Below are 16,086 nucleotides of genomic sequence, written 5' to 3' on the forward strand. Positions count from 1 at the left end.
GATCCTACACCAGTCACACCAAAGACCAAAGTAGATCAGCTGCTCCTCTAAACCAAAGCAGTTGACTGCAAACTTCAAAAGGCTATGTGCTCTCTGCAAGTACCCTGAATTTAGCTCATTCTGGCCATGTCCACACAAACTGTAAACAGTGGTTTGTAACAGTTTTGCATCTTATGCGGTCTCTTTTCTGCTAAACAGATTTCCTACAATAAGAAAAGATTTAACTAAGGTACAAGGACCTGCTAGAGATCCCCCTTGTATGCAAAGATCCCAATCAAGCTTCTAGTTCTACAGCAGAAAAAAAAGAAGAAACACCTCCAAAACAAAAAAGAATTTACTGAAGTAAAGCTTTCATCAAAAAAAACTATGAGACTCTAACTTATTATACTCAGAGATCTCATCAAGTTCAATGACATTTCTGTTTCAGGAAAGATGGGATATGGATTTGATTCTTTACGATTAACTTTCATTTCTCTTCTTGTGCTCATTCAGCTGAGGTGACAGATTTCAAAATAAATAGATGAATGCAGCTACGCATAAAAACAAAGTCTGTCACCCACTTCTCACCTCATGGCCAAGAGGAATATTTTGCTTATCACTAATGTGCAGGATGCAGAAGAGTGAAAAGATGCCATATTAGGTTTAGCCAACTAAACCCCAACTTCTGTAGAATGTAATATTGAAGAGTTGAGGCTGTTCAGCCTGGAGAAGAGAAGGCTCTGGGGAGATCTTATTGCAGCCTTCCAGTACCTGAAGGGGGCCTACAAGAAAGCTGGAGAGGGACTTTTTACAAGGGCATGAAGTGACAGGACAAGGGGCAATGGCTTTAAACTGAAAGAGGGTAGATTTAGATTGGATATAAGGAAGAAATTTTTAACAATGAGGGTGGTGAAACACTGGAACAGATTACCCAGAGGAGTTGGCATGCCCCATCCCTGGAAGTGTTCAAGGCCAGGTTGGATGAGGCTTCGAGCAACCTGATCTAGTGGAAGGTGTCCCTGCCCATGGCAGCGGGGTTGGAACTAGATGATCTTTAAGGTCCCTTCCAACCCAAACCATTCTATGATTCTACGAATGTATTTCAATGAATGTAATTCAAAGAAAGAAAACATGTGAATGGAATAGGAATTCTGTGTTTTGACTGGTATGGCTTTCTAGAGAAGCTAATCTGATTTTGATAATGTATGTAGGAACATATGGGCACTCCTCTGAAACTGTATTTGTTTCAAAATTCTCCAGTGTATTTCATCATGTTCTCATAATGTTTCTTCTTTCTACCTTCTGTGGTATTTCCCTGGATCACTTTCAACAGATGCAGTATGTTTTCTGTAAGAATATAGGCCAGCTTGCGCGGAAAGCTGGAATAATTATAGAAGCTTTTGGCTTGTTCAACATGGCTATGTAAGTTTTGTCTATTTGATAGCAACATAAAAGAATCTGTCTTTGTTACTTTTTGCTGCTCCTTTAATTGAGGCTGTTGCAAGAAAGAACACTATTGTGCAGTGTAATCTTTTTTATGTTTACTTTTATGAACTCAAAAAGACATTCATTAGAGGTCTTCAACTCTTCTACTGAAGTTACCATGAGATCTGCCTAATGCCTTCAACCTTTTTTTCTGTAGCTGGATGATAATGTACCTTACTCCACTGTTTTCCCGAACTGTTTCAAAAGACTCGCAAGCATATATAAGCCAGAATGACAAAAGAGCAGAGAGGTTATTCACAGAGATAGCCATGGGAGAGCAAGAGGAAAAGGTCTCATGTTGTACAAGCCAGGTGCTTATGTAGTGCGGAGCACATTCCTACATGAAGGCAACACATTGCTGATAGTTGGATCCTGTATCACATTCTTGTCTGCTGCTTGTGCACGTTGATCTGCAAGCATTTGCTTGTGGATTGCAGTGATTTTTTTAATCAGTATTGAAAGAGCAGGACCAGAGCTTTGATAATAGCTGTCTTCAGGTGCTGTGCCACTGTATTAACCCGTGAGCACTTCATCCACTCTAAACTCAGGCTAGTGTGTGTCCACTAAATGTAAGATGAAGCCTGAGAACTGCTGGTTTCCATGAATTAATAGATTATCCCTGGCTATTTTTCTAGCTGGGGACAGTGAACCTTAACCCAATACTTACCAGAAATCCAATAGTTTTTCCAAGAAGTTGGATGAGATTTCACTGATAAAGATAATAGCTTCTATTTTATCTTCCTTCTTAAGAAGGAAGTGAATCTATATGGACTCACTGAGAAGTTTTCACTTTTAGAGTGGAAAATATTCAACAGTTACAGCTGGGTTGAAATAATATGACTGAGTTATTACACCACACAATACTATAATCAATGCCAAAGACATTGCTCACCAGTAAAGATCACAGTGCACTGGTGTCTGAAGGGTAAACATGTTCTGCAGTTCTTTCTTTCAGAGCACTCATGAATTATGAGAATTGGCTTATACTGGCATAACTGAAAGTAAAATATTATGATTGATGTAATTAGTGCCAGTTGCTTACATAAAGCAAATAGTATTACCAAATCTGACACACAGTGACATGGTATTGTTATCACAGAATTTTTTACCTTTTCATTTTGCTTTAACTTCACTTTTAAGTAAGAGTAAATTTTAAATAAATTTTGAGTGAATTTTAGGTAAATTCATCCCCCCTGTAAACTGGTGTAACTGCGATTGAACTACAGGATGGATGTCTCTATGACAGGTAGAAATGCAGTCCCTAAAGGCAATGACTCAAAATGAAGTTTTTCTCTGTAAATTTCCACCTTTTACAGAATCATAACTTAGTCAATTGGAAAAATGTCTGCCTCCAGAAAAATGCCTTGGAAGCCACAGGTCAGAGATAATATAAAAGGCTTTTTAAATTCCCGGTTATCAGCTATGTCTTAAAACAAATACTTATTTTTTAGAAAACGTCAAATGAAATACGACATTGATTTTTGTTTACTAAAACATAATACAAATTCTTCAAGAAGAGTAAACTACAGTTTATCAGAAATAAGTGAACAGAAGGAACAGAAAGAGAAACTTATCCCATTTGAGACGAGCAAGTCAATTCTTTGACAGTTGTTAGTCAATGAAGGAATTAGAACTTGATTCGTCTCTACAACACTGGACTATATTCCTTCAAACACAAAGATGTTTCTAGTGTAAGAAAATGCTCATTGCATTGTCTCTAGTTCTGGGAGAAGTAGTATCTTCTTATTGCTCATGCTTTGGGTAGCTAGGCTTTATTCTAGGGGCTGTTTTTTGTCGATGCTTGCTCCAGCACTGCTTAGAAGAGCCCAAAGGCTCATTTAATGTGTCCTCTAGACTTAGGCTGTTAGCAGCAATATGTGAAGAGACTTGTACGAGGTATTCCAAGTTGATCACCTGCTGGTAGATACCAGCTTCTAAGCAATTTCTGATAAAGCAGACAGTCTATATCATGTTCTTCACATTAATCTAGAATGTTTTAAAGACTGCAGGTTCTTGTAAGCTAATTGCAATTAAAGTTTTTTGGGATATGTGGAGTATAGCGTAAGATCATAGTGGGTTGATCTCTTCAGTCAATTTAATAAGGAAAATCTAGATTTATGACAACATGGCTTCAGCATGAACAATTAATTGCTAAACAAGAACAAGTCTTTTGAAGGCTAAGGATACAGCAGATTGATTCAGTAATGAGTGCAAAAACTTACATATTTCCAGTATGCAAAGCAAGCATTAAGCTAGAATGTCATCCTCCAACCTTTTGTTATAAAAATATGTCGCAGCTGGAAGGCTTCAGGCAGCTCCAAGCAGACCAATGTTCTAATGCAAAGGCTTTAGACTCTACTCTAAGGAAGGCCCACACTCCTCCAAGGCTCAGGAGGAAATGCCTCCCCCTTAGGAGTAAACGCCCTGCCTTAAATAGTCAGGAGTCACATGGTTTGCTAGATGGGTCAAGGCTATTGGTCACTTGACCATCCATCTCCCAGAGTGATTGGCTGAATGCTACAGCACCTGTTTCAAGGTAACTTTCCCAGTGTAACGAGCTACAGGTGTTTCTTAGTTAGCCTGCATAGGGAAAGAACTTTCACAGGATGCTGCAGCAGCCAAAAGGTTTCTCCACAAAAATAGGCCCCTTAACCTCAGTGAGGATCCTCACATGACTGAAGTTTTCAAGTACTACCTTCGATAGATTTTTTATTACTTTTCTGCTTATTTTTAACTCCTACAAAAATCTAACTATAGAAACTAATTTTTCTATTTGTTAATGGAGAAAATGACGAGTGGTTTACTCTCCCTCTGCTATCACTCCTGCCCCTTTGGCCTGTCTGTGACAGGAGGTAAGTTCTGTATATTAATCTATGTTACTAAGCCATCCTCCTAAATAAGACCTAGTATATAATTGTATATGTATTTTGGAAAAAAAGCATAGCGGATAATTTAGAGATTTCATGAACGTTCTAGTTAGCCTGCTTCAAAGATAATCAGCATGGTAATGGAAAAACAAGTATGCAGGTATGACTGAAGAGTCACAGTAGTGACTCTTCTAGAGTTGTACTTCGCTACTACCTTCCAGCAGGTTTCTTCCTAATTTGCTCTATTTTTAAAATGGAAAAGCCTTGCTGCATTAAGGTGTTCGCTGCTACTGATGAGTAATATAAACATTCTTGGTATTAATAGAATTTTAATTCTATCAATGTTGTGGAGCCATGTGTGTCTACAGTGCACTGGTGCATAAGAACTTAACAGACAAGGCAGTGTTATTTAATGGACAGAATAAAACATCATTTGCTTCTGTACGGCAACCATTGATAAAATCCGTGCTCCAAGCTCTGCACTGACAGACACCTAGTCAATCCTGCCTGTGAGCATGCATGTGCCTCAACATCCCAAGTGTTTTAAAAACGGTGCTCACCAATCTGGTAGGCCTGTCTCCGCAGTGTTCTGGAAGCTCTGTGTCCCTTCTTCTTTAAAAACATCTGGCTTCCTGAGGGTAAAGGAAGCAGAAGGGGTATAATAAAGAGCCAAGGAAGAAGAGAGGCTCCTGGGGTGAAAGGGATGCTCTGTGCCTAGCTCTGTCCCCCGTGGTGGCTCTGAATATTCAAAATCATCATGGGAAATGCTTCCTCTCTGCAAGGCCATTCAATGGGAGAGAAAGGGAATGTACAGGAACACATTTCCATTATAGTTTGGACAGGCTTCTCACAAGGATGAAGAGTGAACTTATGGAAGGATTTGGGCCAAAAATGTATAGTTCATTTTTCCTTGCAGAGTCTACAGAGAAACTTGTTTATTCTTGACTTCCAGGCAAAGCAAAATGAAGTTTAAAATACCTTGACACTTTGGAAGGAGGATCACATATAGTGGGAAAATATTTGGAGATAGGCCTCACTGAAACATTTTTACTCACATTTTCTAGCTTCTTATTCAGGAAATGGGTCTCAAGGCATATTAAATGTCACCTTCTTGACTACAAGGGGGGAAGGGCTGTATTTATCCTAATTTTGTATCTCTATAGTCAATAAAGATGCCACTTCACTCATGAGAAGCTTCATACCCAGCTACCTGGCTACAAGAGGCAAGGTTAGAAAAAATGGCAGAAACAGAGAAAGTTACACCTATCACGACCTTATTTAAAACAATGTTTTGCTATGAATTCCTATTTTATGAAGATGGCATTTCCTTTTATTTATACTTCTTCCAAATCAGTTTCACTGAGAAGAAATAATTTTTAGATAGTGTCTTTTGTAACAGAAATATGAAATAAGCCGAAATCTATGTTTTCATACTCCTACATGTAGGACTATTAAACGTAAAATGCAAAATATTCTTCATTTGACATGAAGAGTTATAAATGTCTCTTTTAAAAAAACTAAAATAAGATGTTCAAGACTGAAATGGATTAGGTCATGAATAGTCATTGTGCAACTCCTGAGTCTTGTCTTCTTTTCAGCTGTCTGGATTGTTGACAACAACAAAACCAAGCTCCCTCCCTAGTCCTCAGACTAGGCTCAACTGATCCTGCACACAGCAGCTGCAGTCTATCATTTCAAAGACCACTTCTGGGCACACACAGATCCTGTCTGACTGAGGAACGTGAGGAAAAGACTGGGCCAGTATGCCTGCACTATCTTATACTGTTGAGCATGCACATGGACGCTACTAAAATTAAATCTAAAATCCTCTTTATCACCTTGTAAATCCATGCCTGGTTTCTCCTCGCAGGTCATTACAGAAAGGGTCTGTCAGATCAGATGCATACTAATGTTGTTTGGAAGTCATGGAAAAATACTAAAACTATTAAGGATAAAAGTTTAGATGTCCATTTCTTTCTGACAGTTTTCCCAAGACAGACATTTCTTAAAATGGCTTAAGTCTCTCATTTGTTCTTCTATCCATTGTTAGAGCATAAAGTCAGTCTTTATTTCTTGAAATAGGGTCACTGTGTCAGGAGTGACATAAAAAAAGACTTTCACATTTCATTAGTGATCCCAGCTTCTGGTTTACTCATCAACATTATGGACAGCAGTCTCAAAAATCAAGAACTTTTTCCAGCAAGGTGCTAAACTCTAAGAGTACTCTCACAATGTTCTTCTCCAAGAAGGCAGACTGAAACTATAGATTTTCTAAACGGCACAACAAATTGCACAGAGGTAAGGAAACCAAAAGCCATCTTGTCAAAATTTCCAGAAAGTTTCAAATTCATTAGAGCATCACATAATGAAATAGTCAAATCTCTGACTGGCATTCTCTCTTTATAGATTACTGTTGCTGAGTTGTTTCTGCTGCTACTGGTCTTCTGAGTTTGTGCTTCTACTACATGTTGTCTCTTAGTATAACATGAAAATTAATTTAATTCTCTGAAATAAGAGTTAAGAGATTATTTGTGATCAGGAGAAATAATTTTGATAATTTTGTCTGATTTGGTATTTAATATAGTCTGGGAACCTCCCTGAACTTACTTCTGTTTGAATTGTAGATCACATTTAAATAAATATCCAATCTTGCTTTGAAATGAGTACCCATAAAAGCATTTGATATAGTTTCCTAATAACTAATTACTTTCACTGTTAAATTTATGCTTTAATTACAGTCTGGATTAGTCTAACTTTAATATATAGCCATTGCTGCTGAAATAGAAATTTTATTCAAATTTTATTCTCCATGTGGCTCAGTATTGCAATGTAATCTAGTCATCTTGCAAGAATATCTTTGTTGAACTAATCAGCCTGAGTTCTGATACCGTTGGAGAATACGGTCTGTCTGTCCACCACTTAAAAACTTTAATGGTTCTCCTCTGAATTCTATACAATGTACTGTTGTCTTCTTGTCCTGGGAATACAAAGGTAAGGTCAAAAATAACCTTGTAATTCTACAGGAGACTTAGCTCTTTATACATATGCTAGAACTTGTATTTAGGAGATTACTTGCTACAATTCTCCTAAGTCTTTAATTCTCAGGGTACAATCCTCCATCCTGTAATTTTACTTACATCTTTAGTCTTGTATATATCAGTTCATACTTGGCTGTATTAATAATATACTAATAACCAGTTTTCTAAGTGATTCATATTGCTGACACAGTGATGCATCTTCAGCATTCACCACTTCTTTGATCTTTCTGTATCTACTGCCTTCATTAGTTTCAATTATTTTATTCTATGATACTAATAGTAAAATTTCAATCCTCAAGAATTTCTTAGTAACTTGGGAACTTAAATTCCTATATATGATCTAGATATTAAGAAGGTTGAAAGTCATTTAAGTGAATGATATTTTGGCTCCTAGAAGCTGAAGTTCTCTAGTAAACTGAACTTATATGTCTCCAAGTATTTTTTAAAATGTTAATATATGCCTCAGAAATAGACTACAGTAGTTTTTATTTTCCTTCAACAAATACAGTTACTGATTCCCTCTGTTTTCAAATAGAGGAGGATTTTCATAGTATTCTGTCCTCTTTATTATTTGCTGTTTACTGTCATGTTTTACGACTGGGTTGTGATTCTATAAGTGCTAATTTAGGAAGAAGTTGCTGCTTGTGTTGAGGACAATTATGAGAATGATGCACTGTTGTGCATTAGCTTTGCACCTCTCACCTCTACAGTATGAAATTTTATTACCTGTCACACTATGTAGATTCCTACTGGTATGAAGATCCCCTGGGACTTGCACTACCCTGTTTCACAAGTTCTTTTTTTCCACTTCTGTTTTGGCTCAGATGTTTCTTTGTGTTTTCTGAATACGAGCATTAGAAGAGATGACTTGTCACATATGACAACTTCTCTGAAGTTCACCCTAATGTTATCAAGAGTTTTGACAGATATTAAACATTTCTGCTTGAAAAGGAGAATATTCTTGACAGTGCACAATGAAAGAGAGGACCTCCGTATCTGAATCACCTTCAAACCATTACCCAGTGTCCCTGGATTCATTAGGCTATGATCACACTTTATAACACCATCATTCTTTGAGCAGATCTAGAACTGAAGTAACTTTAGCAAAAACTAATATTGTGACATTTGATTTAAGGCCTTTCCTCTAACAAGCCTTTTCTTGCAGTCATTTGTTAAATGATACTACTACTACTACTACTTCTGTTCACAGTATATTTGATTGTACCCAAGTTGGACATTAAACTGGTGCACGGAGAGGCTAGGATTCTGTGCCTGAATTCTGCCTATCACTCATATTCAAACTCATACAATAATATACATCAAGTTGATATTGCATGAGAAAATTTAAAGTTAGAGCGGTTTCCCTGCTCTTCTCCTTTCACTCCAGATGTTCCATCTGAATTATAATACTGGTAATTACATGCAACCCACACAAGTACTTAAACCTCTTTTTGGATGGTAAACACAAAATTCAAGCAGACTAAATCCTTCAAGGAGATCTTAGTATCTCTTCCAAAATATGAAGGGACTCTTTCAAAGCCTTTATTTTAGAGATATTATACAGTAATGCTGTCACAACAGCAAGGGTGATTTCTAGTGGGTTTACCTGTAACTTAGGAGCTCTATGTCAAACAATATATCACAAAAGAGAGGTATATAGATCAGAAACTAATAACTTCTAATGTAAAAAGCTCTCATATGCTGCTGATTCTGTAACTATTCTGATAAATTTTTAAAGCAATTGGAGCAGATAATGTGAATTTCCTAAATTTTTATTGTAAGGAGAGAGAGATTCTTTCTTTCCTCATTTTGAAATCATAGGCTCATAAATGAAAATGCAGCTGGAGGCAGCTAATGTTATATTAGCTCTGAGAAAAATGATAAGGAAATTGGAAAACAGGAAAAAGAATGCAGAGAACAGGAAAATGCACTCATGTAAACAAAGGTAAAAACAGAGGAAACTGAATTCATTATATACGTGACCAAAATTCTTTAGCAAGTTCAGTAAGAGAGTCTCTCATAGAAGACAAACTGTCAAAATAGAAGATGGCTTTCTAAAACAGAGGCCCATGCTATAGCAGATTTTGCTAGGGCTAAACTTTACAGCTTTAAATAAACAGTGGATACAAAGAACAACACAAAATCATAAGACACAAAAATATTCTGATAATTAAATTGAGTTCTACAGATCACATCAGAGATGTAACTCTTGTTTTTATCAATGGTTTCCAAAGAACCAAATAATTTCATAGACTATAAGCAAAGGAAATGAAATTAGAAGCCTTTTTAACTTGGTCTCGTTATGTGAGACCACATGCAAAAGTACATTGGAATACCAGTTTTAACTAGCCAGTTGTTTTTGCAGTTTTTTAGCAGATTATTCCGTGATTCAGACAAAGATGTAAGACACAACAATAGGAACAACATCAGAAGGGTTCTTGCTTTCTTTGGTTTTGCATTTGTTTCTTGTGTTTGGAGTAGTTCTAGAAATGGAATATTTTCCATTTCTACCAACAGATGCGTGCTTTTCAAACAGCTTGGCTTCTACTTGCCAAGAACACAAACAGAGAAAGCCTTGGCTTCTGGCCAGCCATAACTTCAGCTGTATTGCATTTTCCAGGTTCGTTCTTTTCTCCTATTGCTTGCTTCTAGGATTTTAACTGTAGATTTTATCTATGTGTTTTGGACTTGCTGTTTTTCATTTTGAATTTTGAGTCCTATATACAATTTATGAGAACGGAAACAAACAATGACTATCTCAGAAATTGTTAAAATGCTCCAAGAAATAAAATATTGGTTTCAAATGAAAACACAAATATAGGCTAAGTGAGACTTGAGCGGCCAGTTCAAAATGTAACTTCACATATGGTTAATACGCAAAGGCATTTTTAAAGTGCTCCTAACTACTCTGCAGCCACCCACAGACATTCCACGTGCTTCCCCATCCTTTCACATTCTCTGTTGGAATACGCTTATGTGTATCACAGTGCTGGACTTTGAAGCAGTTCAACAAGCTATTTTCTTACCTAAACACCTCTGAGTGATTCATATGCTGAAATGAAATATAGGAATACTTACTGCTAACTTTGTCTTCGCAAATACTACTCTCAAACAAATTTCACACTTAAATATTAGCTCTGTATATATGACTGACAGAATTTCCATGCTTGTTAAAAAACCTGACTCGCTACAGCAACAGGAATGCTCAACTATGCTCCCTATTAGCTGCTCTCTCAAACTCCAGTCAATGTTTATGCTATACAGCAAGTGACACTCTCAGTAAAATGCAGTAACATTTATTGAACATAAAATGTATAAACAAGAAGAAACAGGGAAAAAAAAGGATATAAACCCAAAATGTGACATATGGGAAGGAAGAAATACACTACAGTGATATCTTCAAAGAAAAAATTACAAGTTTTTAATTTTCCCTTCTGAAAAGTATTGTTTGCTGGTATTTTTACTACATCTGTAGTTATTTCAGGCATATAAAATCTATTTCTTTTCACTCTCTAGATACATATTACACATACAAAATAAACCACACATATACATGAGCACACACAAACATATATAATCTATGGTTTAACTCCAGTAAACCATATAACAGACACTGAAGGCTTGATCATCTGTTCTATAAACATGCCAACTAACACCTCAAAATTGTACCCTTCATAAGATCTCTCTGGTAACTCTTGCATCAGTTCAAGTGCCATAGTACTCCATCAAATCAGTCATGTTAGTCTGAAATGGACTAACTAAATGAAATATCCATATGGGTAACATTGTCTTAGTAGCTTTATTACATAATGAAATAATATCATACTTATTATCAAACTAACTTACATATTCAGATTTTCCCTTTGACTGAAACAGAACTGCAGCTACATTTTGTTGTAAATATATGGATTGGGCACTGAGTGTGAGAAGAATGGCAGAAGACTTGGTAAGACAGAATCCTGGTATCAGGTGGGGAGGAATCTTGGCTAAGTCAACAGTACCAAAGTATTCTTTCAAAACTTACTGCAAAGTACAAAATCGTTCCACAATTGGAGGTTTATTATTTCTATTCTAGAGCTAAAGTAATTACCTCTGCAGAAATGACTCCTCAAGCATGAGACCGAAAGTTTAAAAAGAACTCTTATTACTTTTGCCAAAGGAATACTATCTCAAGACACAGAGAATATCTTAATAGGTAGGATCCCAAAGTATTATCCTCTCTTATAACTGAAAGCAAAGCTGCAGACACTTGCCTGCATTTGACCAATATATATGCTTGCTGTCTGGTTTTCAGTTAGCATCCAGCAAGTAAAAAAAGGTCACAAAACATATTTGTAAAAAAATACAGAAAAATACAGAAAAGTAAAAAATTCTCTTTAAATCTCACTAAAATTGTTTGCTATTTATTACTGAGAGCTTTCAAGATTATCTTCAAAGACACTCCATGCCTAGGAGGTTATAGAAAACATTCCTGAAGGCAACACAGTACATAGTTATAGTTTTGCACAATGACTTTAAGTTAAACTCTCCATTTGATGGTGTTGACTTTACAGCAAATTTGAGACTATACCTACTTGGATATAAAGAACAAACAAGGTCTACCTTCTTACTTTGTCAGAGGGGCTACCAGAAAGACATTTAGGGGAAAGCATCTTTTCCATTGGATTATCCCACTGTTAATGACAGTCTGCAAATGTTGACACTAATGTTGATGACAGTAGCAGCAATTGTCGGTCATGCGGGTACCAAAAAAATTCCACCTCCAATATTTTGTTGGAGAAACGCTCTGCCAACCCTTCTTTTATGTAGGGATGACTCTCAGGAGCTGACTATGATTAGCAGTCTTTTTGTGGCTGTTTTCTTTTTTATCTGATACGTAAATCTAGAACCTGACCTCTGGATATAATAGTTTTATTGAGAACTTCACTACCTGTGTTTTAAAGTCTAAAAAGGTACTTATAACATAGAAAACACTCTGGAGATCCAAAACATTTAGATACCATTTCTAGAAAGAACAATCTCATGAGTTTAGTCTCTATTTGCATAAAATCTCCATCTGAAATTGGCAGCATTCAGAGGGCAAGAGTTTTTTTATATTTATTACTATTTGAAACAGCAATGGAGTTTTGCCAGGCCAGAGAAGCAAAAAGGATGCCTGGATGCACTGAGAATATCCAGAAGGGCTTGCTTTCCCTAAGATCACAACAACTGCTGTGGTTGCTGTGTGTCACATCCTCTGTATGAATATTTGAATACAACTGCATTTTCTGGAGCCACCATTCAGTTGGTTCACTTAACTGTAAAACCATGGGGTGGTTGGCCCATTCATATACTTTCCATCAAGATAGTGCTGTTCTGTATTGAATCCTGCACTAGAGAAGACTGGTTTCAAAATCAGCTATTCCCTAGCAGTAACCTTGTCTCCCTGCTAGGGAATTTTGTCATCAATCAATGTGAAATGTGGGTGCTGAAATTCACTATTTCCTTTTTTTTCTCTTTTTGATCTGGCCTCACTTTTATCTACCCACAAGGAACAGTTTTTCTCAAACAGGTGGAGGTGACCCTGAACAACTCTCTACCAAACTAAGTCTGTCAGTTGGTTTGATACCCAAAATGAGAAACAAGAAAGCCTGTTCAAGGCTTTTGGGGCTCAATAAACTGAAGAAATACGTTATGCTGAGAAACTCAAGCCATGGAGGACAGGCAATGCACGCTCTTGCAAAGGATAAAAGACTGAACACTTCAATCCTTATCCTAGAGCTCTCAACAGGAGATGTGACTTCACGAGCATTGGGGAAAAAAGGAGCAATCACTTTCAGATGAATGGAAAGACTGATCACAGGGTACTACTCTGTGGCAATCATAGTAGAGATCAGTAAAGGAAAAAAAAAATTGATTCTTTTAAATTCTTTCACATATTTCTGGAAATGTTGAGCAACATCCAGCAGTGGGGCCTTCCCCAAAAGACACTTACTCAGACTCTGACAAAATTTTATAATCTAAATTCATTTTGGCATGGAAAATAAACTCTGAGAGAAACTTCCCTTCTGCCTTTATTGGATCAGAAAAAAGTATAGTTGCTGTAGAATTGTTTCCTCTTATGTGTATTAAATATAGTGCTTGTGACAACACTGCAGCAATAAATACAGTTTGCAGCAGTAATAGATGTTTCAACAAACAGAAGGCAAACTACGATAAACACCATTCAATAAAAATTTTATCAGATGATTCCTCTTAATATTAGAATAGACTTATTTATTTTTCTAATGGAAAGGGTAAAATATCTTCTTCAAGATGTGCCCTGTCACAACACTGTGACCCTTGTAATGAGTGACATTTTCTCTGGTATTTCTTTTTTCCATGGATGCCATAAAGTGCACCGCATGAATATGAAGTGACATCTTTACTAACATGTGGTACTTACTTATCTCCCACAATTCCCAAGTTGATTGTTGGATAGCCATGTTCTTGGATTGTAGCTAGGAGAGTTGAACGGTTACTGTCCCGAATCTTTCCTGGCAAGAGGTCATCTTCAGGATTCAGTAGCTATAAAACAAGAAACACTCTCAGTCAGTCTCCTCAGAATACCGTGCCTTTATAAAGGGAGGTTTATTCTTCAGATTTGACAGGATATTCTTAGACAGCTATCATAAAATCTAGGTGTAAATTGACTCTGAATTTAAATTAATAAGATATGTAAGGTGTTGGTTTAGTCCAATCCTCCATGTTGCTCAGTTTGTTTCTATTGGTTGATGTCTGCAAAACTTTCTTTCTCCTTAAGAGTACCTGGTTTCTAATCTCAAACATTAGAAATCAAAACACAAACGTTAAGTTTCCAAGTTATTGCATCTATTTAAATGGTTTTAAAGGAACCTCATTGACCAGATTTAAAGGTTTTAAAAGAAGTTTTGAAGTTCATTGTCTACTTACCAATAAAGATATTTTTTAAATACGACAATCAGTATGAGAATAATAGAAGCTGAAAGTTTGGTTCTTATATCAATTACTGTTTTGGATGAAAAGCTTTCTCTCAACGTAGTATCATGGCAATTGCCTTACATGTGTTACATATTTTGGAAGTTAAACTACAAAACATACACATGTAAACATGTATTTTACGTATATTAGGAATTCTTTTGTAGGACACAGAAAAACAACACAATATCAACAGGAGGTAAATAATAATAATAAAAATGTATCTGTCAAAATAGTGCTAGGTAGTAAGGTAAGAATAACCAAAGGTGGAGCATGGCTAAATTTTGATGCTTTGGCTAGCAGCTTTATTTCTGTGAAGATTTCCATAGGACGATTAAGAAACCCACTGTGCAGGATCTTTTGTAACACAACATACAAAAGAGAGTGCCCACATCAGTAAAGGACCCGTTAATGATGTGCAAGTACATTGCCATACTGAAGACACTATTCAGCAAATCAGCACCTGTAATCCTTGTAGCTCTTTAGATTTGTTCTTTGATTAACGATATGTGTCCTGCACGACAGACCCTGTCTATGTTATGAAATGTGGCAAGATTCTGTCCCAGCAAAGCTGGCCTCAGCCACCAACAATACTTAGTGTAGAGTATAATAGTCACAGAGTAACCTTCACTGGGGTTGTGGAAGTTGTAAGGACACCACCAGATGACAAAATTCAACATATTAAAAGTTTTCAAAATCTTTCAAAATTCAACATATTCAAGCTGTATGAGAATACAGCTATTGGGTTTCTGTTTGTGACTGGACTTCCAAAAGTTTGTCTCAAAGGACAATCAACAAGTTCTTTTGCTTTTGCTCTTCCTATTCCATCTCTGTCCTGCTGCAGAAGGGAATGAGAGAACAGCTGTGTGGGTTCTTAGTTGCTGGTCAAGGTCAACCCACAACATACATAAAATTAGTAAATTAAATTAATCTTGGACGTGCTTTTTCTGATGTAGTTAAGACAAAGCAAGTAGGAAGCTGGTCTGGAGTTCTACCAACAGGAGATTGTCTGAATTTCAACATGTGCTACTAATAGAAAAAAATACTGAGGCACAATACTATAGCAAGGAATTTGGTTGTACTATTCAGTTTTCAAAGACGGGTTATCTGCCATTTGCACTATAGCTACTGAAGTGTGGTGCTCAAAAGAAATTTCCTTTCCAGTCAAGACTGGCAGTATGAATTACAATCCTGACTACCCCACAGGTCCTCCCTTGTCAGCAGAAGGAAAGCAGCTGGCACATGGTTGGATACATTACCAAAATTTTGGCAAAGACAGTGCGTGAGGCTTGTTAAAGCGCCCTCGGAGGAGGAAACACAGCAGCTGATTATGGGTTGATCACTTGCAAAAATGCCTCATGTTAGCATAAGCTGCTAAGTCTCAAAAAGTGAGACTAGTTGGGAATAGGGTGGAAGTCACTATCCAAAACACTATACCTGTCCCGAAGAAGATATAGTAATTCGGACCTAGATTCTAAACATACTTTTCTTACCTCATTCCCTGTTGACATGACTGCAACCACTGGAAACTTGTTAACTTCTACTTCGGTTACTCCAACAGTTGCTAAGAGACCGATCTCAGAGGGACCCATGTGAGTTCCTTTAGCCAGCACACATTCACCTCTTTTAATGTCATGTCCTATAGGTCTGAAAATCATAGCACAGAAGAAAACAAAAGAAAAACAAAATGAGATTGACAGTATCTTTCCTTGATTGGTCCTGCTCTAGATAAGGAGTGTCCA

At 36.8% G+C, this 16,086-nt stretch overlaps 1 protein-coding gene across 12 annotated transcripts in view; it reads right to left on the reverse strand.

Annotated features, from left to right (window-relative positions):
* GPHN (gephyrin) overlaps positions 1 to 16,086 on the reverse strand; it is a 321,622-nt gene that overhangs the window by 16,283 nt on the left and 289,253 nt on the right. For 10 of the 12 annotated variants that reach the window (XM_086614073.1, XM_086614070.1, XM_086614071.1 and 7 more), the window contains 2 exons: positions 15,838 to 15,991; positions 13,794 to 13,915 (listed from right to left, as the gene is read on the reverse strand). In XM_086614073.1, coding sequence (XP_086470199.1) covers positions 13,794 to 13,915; positions 15,838 to 15,991 — 276 coding nt within the window. Of the gene's footprint in view, positions 1 to 4,891; positions 4,964 to 13,793; positions 13,916 to 15,837; positions 15,992 to 16,086 lie in introns of all 12 variants that reach the window. The other 2 variants (XM_086614064.1, XM_086614062.1) reach the window with 1 other exon arrangement.

The sequence above is a fragment of the Tauraco erythrolophus genome, chromosome 6, assembly GCF_009769465.1.
Source record: "Tauraco erythrolophus isolate bTauEry1 chromosome 6, bTauEry1.pri, whole genome shotgun sequence".
In the NCBI taxonomy this organism is placed as follows: Eukaryota; Metazoa; Chordata; class Aves; order Musophagiformes; family Musophagidae; genus Tauraco; species Tauraco erythrolophus.